The sequence below is a fragment of the Anopheles bellator genome, chromosome X (genome assembly GCF_943735745.2).
Source record: "Anopheles bellator chromosome X, idAnoBellAS_SP24_06.2, whole genome shotgun sequence".
NCBI lineage: Eukaryota > Metazoa > Arthropoda > Insecta > Diptera > Culicidae > Anopheles > Anopheles bellator.
This window is the reverse complement of record NC_071287.1, coordinates 5,096,901-5,108,112: the sequence shown is the minus strand read 5'-3', so window position 1 is coordinate 5,108,112 and position 11,212 is coordinate 5,096,901. Positions and strand designations below refer to the sequence as shown.

At 45.8% G+C, this 11,212-nt stretch overlaps 1 protein-coding gene across 1 annotated transcript; it reads right to left on the bottom strand.

Moving 5' to 3' along the window:
• Positions 1 to 147: 147 nt before the first annotated feature.
• LOC131213348 (homeobox protein php-3) lies at positions 148 to 6,357 on the bottom strand. The gene is made up of 2 exons (XM_058207375.1): positions 5,754 to 6,357; positions 148 to 800 (listed from the first exon to the last, which is right to left on the bottom strand). The coding sequence occupies exons 1-2, from the start codon at positions 6,355 to 6,357 to the stop codon at positions 148 to 150; spliced, it is 1,257 nt and encodes a 418-aa protein (XP_058063358.1).
• Between the last annotated feature and the right edge of the window lie 4,855 nt (positions 6,358 to 11,212).

Here is an 11,212-nt window from a genome sequence, read left to right as displayed (position 1 = left end):
TAGTGACGTCAGCACACGCTTGGCTGCCGATTGGCCCCGCCAGACTCAACGAGATGTGTGTGCCTGGACTGTGTGTGGAGCTGGGCCTTTTTCACAACTGCGAGATTTTCGTACACAGGCGTATCGCTGGAACCCTGCGCCGTCGGTTCAGTGCGTCGTGTCCGGCGAAGGCGAAACTTCCGGAGTTTCGGGGGCCGTCAGGTGACTTTGGTTTGCGGTTGTTGCAGCCGCTGCCGCTGCTGCAACAACGGAGGCTCCGATCAGTAACGTCGGCAAGGCACGTTGTGGAGGGTGTTGCGTGGAGCCGGAGTAGTACGACCCGGCCAGGGCCATGTACCTCGCGGGCGGCAACCGGGGCGGTACGAGCGTGGTCAGGCTCGCGTGGGAGTGCCCGGTGCGCGGGATGTAGATCATACCGGTCGGTACCACCTGGAAGCTCCCGTCGCCACCAGGGCCTCCGCCACCAGGGCCAGGGCCGCCGCCACCGAACGGAGGCTGGAGCAGCCAGCGGCGCATGCTGTCCGCGTGCTGCATCCGGGCGTGGTGCATCGTCCGCTCGAGCATTTTGCTGCGCGAGTGGGTCTGCTTCTTGAACTTGGTCCGCCGGTTCTGGAACCAGGTCTTCACCTGCGTGTCGGTGAGGTTCAGGCAGCGGGACAGCTCCGACCGCTTGCTGATGCTCACGTAGATGTCCTTCTTGAACTCCTCCTCCAGCCGCTCGAGCTGCACCGCCGTGTACGCCTGCCGGGGCTTTCGGTCGCGGTTCTGCTTCCGGTACCGCTTGGTGGTGATCTTGGAGCCTGCAACGAAAATCATACCACTTTTGCTGACCTTCCGTTTGCACACAACACAAAAAAGACCCAGTCCCCCTCAGATATGCTCCTAACTGAAGGTACGTCCAATGAACCTCCAAAGTCTACTTATTAGAGTTTAGGGTCGATATCGATTTTCGAACGGTTGTTAACTACTGTGGAGGGCGAAAATAACTTTAGTTCAAAAACACAAAAGATTTTAGGAAATACGAGGAAGAAATATTTGTTTGAATGAAATCAAACGTCAATCAAAAACATAAAATAAGATGTGTAAATTATAGTTTTGCTGTACTTGGGGATCATTGATTGGTCAAACATATTAAGGACAAGCTAAATTTCTCTTCGGCGAAAATAACCTTACAGTAACCAGAAAATAACCAGACAGTGTGGCCAAACATCCTCGTTTTGTTATGTGGTCTTTTCTACAATCCTCATTTATTATTTTGTTACATATTGTTTTGATTAATTTTGCTAATTCTGTTAAACTGAGTGGGATACTTTCGCATACTCTCAGGTTCATGAACAACCACATGTGGTTGGCTGGTCTGGACAAAGATTTGAATAACCTAAAACCTTGATATTATCATCAACGAGATACTGCATGACTACTTCCTGCTTGTGGATTGCCATAATATCCTGTGGTGCGGACAAATCTTCACCAATAAGACTGCTTCATTCATGAAAGTTTTTGCTTTCATCAAGTTCTGGCCAGCTTTCGAGTCACCATGACCAGGTAAGGTCACCAACTAGTAGGATTCATGTAAATAATGCCTCCCCAGAACATAATGCCGTAGTAATTTGTTTCCTAATGATGATTTAGAACTCATATAGCAGAAAAGTTCAACTTCTTATAATGATAGTCTTCATCTCTCCAAAACAGCTTTTCTCACAGATTTGTCTACATGCTATGGGCTACGTCGAATGATATGCACGGTAGGGAGTTGTAGACCTTCTGATTTTCGGTTTTGGCCAATATATTAGGCGAATTGGTAGTGATTTGTGAAGGACATATTGAGAATACGTTTTTTTAACTCGTTTTGGTGTTCATTTCTTGCGGTCACAAGCTTTTATATGATGAATACGAACTTCATTTTCATGCAGCTTAATTATTGCTGCCGATTGTTTGCTCGCTTTTTTCGAAAATACGTGCAATATCCTTATTATTTGTACCACTAATATTCAAATTAATAGCTAAATTACGTTATTGATTGGTTAACTTTGGATAATTAAAGGGTTCTATCATATTTCAAGCTGCTGCTTCTCAGCATAATGTCTTGCGAATTCTTCACCATACAATTCTCAGCTTTAATTTTGCATTTGCTATATGTAAACATTTTAAATATCACGTTATAAATGTGCAAAAATTAAAAAAATGTACTCTAGTTGCTTTATTACCGAGCAAAACGAAGGCAATTGGCGTGAAAACTGAAAATTTCAAGCTTCGAACTTAAACTAAGATTATTTTCGCCGTGCTCAAATTGGTCTATGGACACAAATGGCCGCACCAGTCTACTAGATTACATCTTAATGTCATTTTATCGCCCACATTTTAGTCTTAGAACCTCAATCTAATATTCATCGTCTCTAAAGAGCCATTCAAAATGAAGGTGTGCTCATATTTTCACATACTATTCAAATTATTAGAAGTCGAATGGAAGTATTGTGCGTCGTTAGTTATTACTTTCTCCCATCTTTCAGGTTATTCCCGGATTCCACGTCGATAGAACTCCTAATTTTTGGAAGCGATTCAATCAGAGCGATCCATTTTTCAACAATTTTATAAGAAATGCGCCGCTGTCAACTCGTTACTTAAGCAACGAAACAAGTAGTAATCCAAAGGAGCAATATCTGGTGTATACGGCGAGTGCAATATCAGTTCCCATCTGACATTTTTGAAGCAGAACTTAACCTGTTGTGCGATGTGGGATCGAGTCATATAGAAAAATCAACTTAAAATGTCTTGCATACCATTCGGGTCGGTTTTATGGCCGAAGCATCAAAAAACATGAATTGTTGTCGATCGCGTTGTCCATCACTAAGTTCATTCGGCTTTGCAAGCTCATAGTACACAACACCTTCCGTATCTCACCATATGCACAGCAAAACCTTTGCGCAGTGGTAGTGGCATATTTCACTGTGTGTTCATTAATGCTTAGTACTCCTTTTTGCGTTTGGGATTCTCGTTATCAATCCACGTTTCATCACCAGTGACGATCCGGTACAAGAACCCCTGCCGTGCAACCAGGAATTCGCAATTGGTTTTTTTTCTTCTTTTAGTGTCTCTTTTTTTAATTCTATGGAAACTGTAACAAGAGGCATAAACAGTGCATTAAAATGCGATCACTGTCGGTAGCATACTTTTCTTCATATTGAAGCAATGAAGAAGTACTACCAGCAAAACCACTTTACCAGGAACAAAACTCGATCGATTTCAGATGCTTAACAAAGGTGTTACACGTTTTACCAAAAAACCTATACGATGCCATCTATTGCTTGTGATTCCCAACAATCTATTTTGGACGGAGCCGGAATTATCGGGCTCGGTAATGCCACTCATCCGCTTAGGCTAACGCTAGGTCATCTGCTCCCAGTAATGAAGACATTCAAAGGCCCCCTGCATGTTTACGGTTACTGTATCTGTATGTCTATGCCAGAGACTGGTCTTATTTGTACCGTTGGACTGGCGAAGAGGTGAGCCCAACTGATGATGGTTATACAGAGGTCCACAGAGGTACTTCAACAAAAGCACAAAAGCACACCCGAATAAACTGAGAGCGTGATTTTTATCACTTACGGCATTCGGGTATTGTCCGTGACAGATCTACCAATATTAATACAAAAGCAAACCATAAATATGTCGTAAATACGCGAGACAAAAAACCAGCGTGAAGAGTGTCTGTGAGAGAGAGAGAGCTCAGCTCTGGGCGCTGCCGTGGGACAGGCAAACAGTCTTGGGGCCAGTCTAAAAAATCCTGTCGAAGATGATGGAAACGGGTTAAATGACCCACCCGAGCCTAACCATCCTATCATCGGCCAGGCGGTTAGCAGAGCGGCCATAAACAGCGGCTAAACAGCTCGTCCCGAGCAGACGCTCTTCCAGGAAAACTTCGCAACTTAGAAGGAGAGACATCAGCGGACCTGTCAACAACAGCAGCAGCAGCAGCAGTAGGAGCCGGTGGTAGTCGCAACAGCAGCCGGACCGGACAACATCATTAAGCAATTTTCACACCAATGTTTGTGATGTATTTATCGACATCGCTGGACGGGGCTGGACAGGCTCGACAATGGAGCCGCTCTCGTGGGCACATTATGTCCGAGGAGACACACATTAAACATTTACGGAAACGGTGCGATCTTCCGCGTGTCCTGTCCGCCGATGCCTAGTTGCGGCCTGTTTGGACATCGAACAAGGGAACGATGAAAGGACAACATTGGGCCGTACACAATTGGACAAACACGCATTGTAACGTGCGATGTCAGCGGTGGTGGCTCATGCTCGGCTAATTCGAACGCGACCAGCCACGAAGGTGCTAAAATGGTGCGCAAACACGACGTGTACGCGCATGCAGACGTTTTTGACGTTGACGATCGCCGATTGTTCGACTTTTATTACTCGGCCCGTTGACTCGTATCTGGCTTCCCGGTTCGGTTCCATGTTTGCTCCTACATTCTTCGCCAGCCATTCTACATGGACACAGACCAACTCACACGTTTGTTGCCGCGAGCTAATTAGGGGTTGGACCGATCGAAGAATCGAACCGAAAATTACAAAACTATTGTAACGCAAGCGAATGAGAGACTGACACTTTGGTTAGTTCGCCAAAGTTTGGCTTTGGTCCTCCAGGTGTTTACTTACGTTCGGAAACGGCTATGGAATGGACCAGATCTCAACTATGTGGTGATGACTTCTGTTAGTCTTCTATATCTTAGCTAGTCCTTCATAGGATACGTTGGAATAGACGCTCTGTAGCGTGAAAAGCGGATCCAACAGGATTTTGGACTTGGAGGAAAAAGTTGCTTAGTACTTGAGTCGTCCTGACAATAAGCTAATCCTGGAAGGTCCCGTCATTCAGCAAGTCAGAGTCAGAGATATTGCGTATATTAGGATGGCTCAAAAAGAAATCCTTTATTTTCTCGGTAGGCTGCCTGATCGACATCTCGTGATGCACTCGATCGTACAGTTACAAGTTTATGTTCGCTGTCAAGGTGACACTTCACATAAACAAATATTCGGTTTGACTGTTTGTTCGATTCAGTTGTTAGTTACAGGGTGTTAACACTGGCGGTCAACAAAGAGAAACTTTGGTACAATTTACCGTTTTTGTCTAGTAAAGGCGAAAGACACGCCGCTGAAATTGTGATTGCTGTTTATGGAGCAGATACGTTTCCGATTCGTCGATTCCGTCCAGGCATTTTTGATGTTTCCATCGCCCAGAATTTTCCTTGAACAAACGGAATGATCTAGTGGGTATTGGGTGGGACTTGAGCGGAATCATTTATTATGAGTTGCTTCCGCACGGACAAACACTACCGATCCAGATCTCTACTGTCAACAAGTCTACTCTACCGTTCGTAGCTGGCAATCGACCAGAAATGGTCAGAATTGGCCAACGGAAGTGGTGTTTGTGTTGTGTGCCATCAGGACAACGAAAGGCCAAGGGCACACGTCTGTAGAGGCTCCCCAGAAACTCTGGGACCTCTGGTTGGGAAGTTTTATTGCATCCACCGTATAGTCCGGACCAGACCATTACCATCTTTCTCGAGGAATTGCAAAACTTGCCCAGTGATAAGAAACTTCGGGAATCAAGAGAATCAAGATTGTGAAAGTAGATTTCCCCGTTATTCCGCATTTGCCTTGGAAGGTAGTGGACGAGCAATGCCAGAGACGAGTTATTGTGTAGATACGGAAGCCGTCAACTCTCGATCTCTGCGGGTACGTACCGTACAGTGCACCACCGTACGGTGCTTCCTTGGGCACCGCGTCCAGGTCCAGCTGGCGAAGTTGCCACTCCCGAATGGTTCGCGAGGTGCTATGCTGCTGGTGGTGCTGCTGCTTCTGGTACAGCCAGCTGGCGATAGCGTTCGCGCTCGAGTACGTCCGGAAGTCCCGGAAGTCTTCACCGCAGCTGGGCGGCAGTTGAACGGTGGTCCGCGGCACCGGCGTCAGTGGTGCGGTTGAATGTGTGGTTAACGGTGCCGATCGGCCTGGGCTTTGGGAACCCGGACCGGGCAGCTCTTTCTCGTCCTCCCCGAACTCGAGACACTCGATGTACGAGCAGCTGGTCGCGGGCGAGGACGCAGAGGACGTCGTCGTCCCGGGGGTCGTTCGGAATGTCGTGGGTCGCGGTTTCGGATCGTGGTCTTCCAGCTTGCGTCGTCCGTCCGGCTCAACGCTGGCCGTCGATCCGGACCCGGACCATACGCCGAGTAGCCGCTCGATGAAGAAGCTGGGCGGTTCCTTCCGCTCGAGCTGATGGCCACCATCGCTGGCCGAGGGCGACACTGAGCCACGAACCCAAGGGCCCGTCTGAGGTTTGGGGTTCATTGCGAAGTTCACTAGTCACTAGCAGCACTAAGGATCACATCACCCAGCACACGGAGGGATCACCAACCAATTCACTGGGGGCCTTCCCTGGGGGCCATCGAGGATCTGTCTCCCGCAATCACGCACAGCAAACGAGAGCACACTTCACACACCGGACCGGTCGGAATCTCGTGCCCCAAGAAGAAGGTCTGTGAGGTCGCTTCGGTTGCTTCGTTCGAACTGGACACCATTTGTGCGGTGCGCCGTCGTCGTCGTCGTCGTGGTCAGCAGGACCCGGTCGATGCCGCGGGCCAATCGCGACCGGGGCTCTCGCTCGCACTTGCCGGGCGCGATAATTGAAGACGCGGCACGCGAAAAAGGTTACCGCCCAACTCGCGAGGGCCCTCGCCCTGAGTGAGGCGGCCGGAGTGAGATGGCTGGAGCAGCTGTCCGCGAGACCGGTGCGGCCCTTGAGCTGCGGCCAGTGAGTGAGTGAGCGAGCGAGCCGTGGGATTGCGCAGGTGGGTCAGCGAACGTGCGCCGTTCCGCGTGTTCCACGAACCCGCTCACTCACTCACTCACTCCTGGTAACAGCCGGAGATGGAGATGGATGATGGCGATCACCGTACACATATGGAGAACCGCAGAGCAGAGCTGGAAATGGAACAGTATTTCTATTGATGGCACTTGACACCGAACTGAAGGGTGGTTGTAACACGTGGCAGCAGCTCCATAGAAGATCAAACCAAGAGTAGTTGACTCTGGGTTGAAACTATTCCATATCCTTGGTCCATAAAACTCCATAAACTACAGGGTCCACTAAACTGGGTTGGTCCATCCATTTCGTAGTTTCCGTAATTACAAGACTTTAAGTTGAATGTCTGAACTTTTTGGCTAAGTAGACAAGCAAAATTGCCGCATCTGGAACAGTGCAAAAACCTCAATCGATCGACACAAATTTTTTTGGAAACGACTAAGGGAGGCCAACTCCATCTCCATAACAATGTTTTTTTGGCCTGCAATTGAAGATGTGGAAGATATGGAGGTATGGGGCAGCTCTGATGGGAAGGTTTTCTCCAATAAAAATTTAAATCAAATTGATGTCAAATAAAAAGGATTATAAATGTAAATAAAAAGTTAGATCAGAATTTAGTAAAATAAAATTTAAAATTTAAAATTGCACTTCTGCTATGTTCTCCTAGAATTTGATTCTGTCTTTTTCAGATAGATTTCAGATAGATTTCAGACTTAATTCTTTTGTCTGTTTGTGTTTCTCCTTTCGATGACATGATGTTTTAGGTAGTTAAACATTTACTTACTTATTTATTTACTTACTTACTTACTTACTTACTTACTTACTTACTTACTTACTTACTTACTTACTTACTTACTCAAAAAACACCTGTATTTATCTGACGATAATTCCAAAATGCCCATGTACCTCCCCATAAATGACGAATTTCTTTTCCCAAAGCATTAAACAAGGCAAAAAGCAATGCGTTAGTATTCAAACATACGTATCGGCGCATCCTGGCCTTAAACAGCTCCACGCAGTTGTCGTACCATTTTTGGACTTTGAAATTTTGGACACAGTGTGCAGTTTTGAGTTACACATTTGTCCAAAATGTTACGATTTAGTGTCGAAACCGCGGTCTAGCATATAATTGTCATAAAAGAAAACCAAAAATCTTGTCCTTCCCAGGTCGGACCGGTGGAAAGGGTGTCGACAAAATCTGACAGCGTGCTGATTTTGCCGCCGTTAGGAAAAAGGACCAGGAACGGTGAAGTCGTGCCGTGTCGTAGGTTGCACAACACGAAAAGGAACGATTGAACGATAAAAGCAATTTTATCCTATTTAGGCGATCACGCAACCATGAATCTTCGGAAATCCACCCACACACCCGCGCACGCACAAACGTAAAAAGGATATCAATAATAGTAGAGTAGAAGCGGAAAGGAAATAAATACCGTTAGAATGGGGTAGAGGGTCGGGGTCGAGCGAGGTGTCGAGCGCGGTATAAACACTATAGTTTAAGAACAGGCGTCTCGAGCCAGGGCCTGGGCCAAAGGCTCTACCCCTCTATTCACACCCAGCTCGCTAACAGCTTCAGACTCCGTACCAGATTTCATGGGAAGTCTTCGAGCCGGGTCAGGGCCAGAACCATCTTTCATGCGCGGACTAAAACGCGATGCTCCTTGTCATACCAAAAAAAGGAGCAAAAAAAAGCTGACAACGGGGTGGATGGGGGGAAGGGAAGGCGGTATGGTGCTGAGGGATGATAAATAGACGATTATCTCCGGGCTTAATGGACAACCGAAAAGCGGTACTGAGAGTTCTCACAGCTGCGATTACGTGTTTATTACCACCGTGTGGCCCCTTTGTTGTGGCAAACGTTTAAGAGTGTGATTAGGAGGGGTGGTGGGGCGAGCGGTGGAGAGGAGTTGCTGGTTGCAGGTTGAGTGGCTGGTATTGCTTTCCATTCAGCCACCTTTTTAACCGGGCAGCCATTAGTTATCACGCGCACCGCTCTCCGGTTCCGGGGATTCACCACCCTCCACTTCTGTCTTGGTCGCAGGTGGACGACGACTTTAGCACGCACATCGCAAGCGCGTCCAAGGATGACAAGGACCCAGATAGCAGAAAAGACCAAACCAAAGGTTTCTTCGCCACCGGGCAACCAGCAACAGCAATTCCGATCAAATAGAGCGAACCAACCTAGCCGCCGACGAGCAAGGACGAGCAAAAAAGTCAACCGGATGAACATTGCAAAACGCTTCGATTCTTCCAACTCTACAACTGATTTCAACTCTCAACTGAGTGGAACAAACAAAAAACAGTCCTAACATATTTTGTTTTCGTGTCAAGTGTCACCTTGACAACGAGCATAAACTTTAAACGATATGATCGATTGGAACTGTCATCACGAGTAACCGATCACTCATCTACCGAGTAAAAAATAAAAATAGCTAACCTATTACGTCTGCAGCATTGGGTTTTCTAGCCAAAGCTTGCTTCAAACGCATTCCCCGTTGTCGATGGCGTTGTCCATAAATAATTTCATGGTGCGGTGTACTATGAGCTGGCAAAATCAAGCTCACAGTACACCACACCTTTCATATCCCACCCCAATATGCACAATGAATATTTCGCTTGGGTTGCGGTGGACCTCCTTCACCACCAGGCTGTTACCCTGCCTGTTTGTGTTGAGGATTCTCGTAATAACTCCCCTTTTCATCATCAGTGACGATTCGGTACTAGAAGCCCTTTCTTTTCTGACGTGCAACCAGTAATTCGCAAATGGATTTCCTTCTTTCAATTTTTCGTTTTTTTTCCAATTCGTATGGAACCCAATTAGCTCTTTCTTTCAATTAGCTCAGAGTCAGCACTTTCTAACTGCGCAAACCACATCTGACACGTCCTGTCAGTAAGAGCCAAAAGAGTTCACCATAAACATCCAATAAAATATGATTACTTTCGGTAGCAGTTTTCTTCATCTGAGAAAGTAATCCCCGCGAAAACACTTGATCAGGAACACAACTCGACATTTTCAGATACTGGCTTGTTCATTATATTCGAAGCCTCGATAAGAAAAATGCAAATAGTTTGAAATACACTGTATTTTTCAGTATGGCTTTCCTGAACATCAATATGTTCGAAGGAGACTCCACTTTATAAATTCCATCCTTGAAGTGAAAAACTGGAAATGCTTCAAAATACGCTTCCACACAGCTATTATGCCGTCATCATTTGATGAAAAATGCTTTCCACGCATGATTTTTTAAGGTTTGGAAGTCGCATGGAAGTCGTTAATTCAAAGTCAGTCAAATTCAGTCGTTAAAAAGTTACAACAATAATCAAAATTTATTTTATTGGTTTGCAAGTAATGCGCTAAAAAAATTCCATTCGCATCCCAAAAAACCGATGCTAACATCGTTTTGGGCGATTTCTTGACACGAACTCATTTCGGAGCCGAAGAACCAGGTTCACACCACTCTTCAGCCACTTGTTTTAAGTCAGGATTATAGTGATACTGTGACGCTCCGCGATGCGCGAAAAAACGTTTTGGCGTTTCAGATAAATACCAAACTGTTTGCGCTTCTGTCGAAAAGCTTTATGCCTCAGCGGACAATGGTGGTTAGCGGATAATGTAAGTTGTTATTTGCTGGTACAGCAACAAAATCTAAAAAACAGAAAAAAAAATTCACAAATCAATTTATTTCTCTTCGATTCGATAATACACCTTACTCTTCTAATAGCCCCACAGAAGTAGGAGGAAATTACGCAACAATAAGCGCGCACAGTTTTCACGGTGGTTCAAATAGAATGATTATTTTTATAATTCTTTTATTTTTTATTAGTAAATTGATCCTTGACCAAAATGGCATAGATTGAGGTTTTAGAATTTGATTAATTTGTCAAAATCGACTAAACAATGGCAGAGTTTTCTAACATTTCAATCTCCAAGTCTTAATGCAACACCCTGTATTGTGGGCCGGTTTATTTATAAATATCTACTTTGTCCCCATCAGATATTATACACTTGTACAAGCGTTTTCTTTTGTAAGCGTTTTCGTTTCCAAGCTTTACAAGCGTTATCTTTATCCGTTTTGTTTTCCTTTTCCTCAACACACTGTAGTAGTAATATACCTTATTGGCGATTCTACTATATGGCCAGAGCTCATCATGCGCCTGCAATCGAAGAAAACTGTGAGCAAACTGTTCTCGGCTTCGCTCTCGGCTCGTGTGGCTGCTTCCGTTGGGATGGTTGAGCTTTGAGCTCCACGTCATAACCCCACAGTTCATTACCATTCTATGAGCCTCTGGAGCAAATTTGGATTGTCGTGGACAGAGTTCAACAGCTCCTGTCGAAAATCG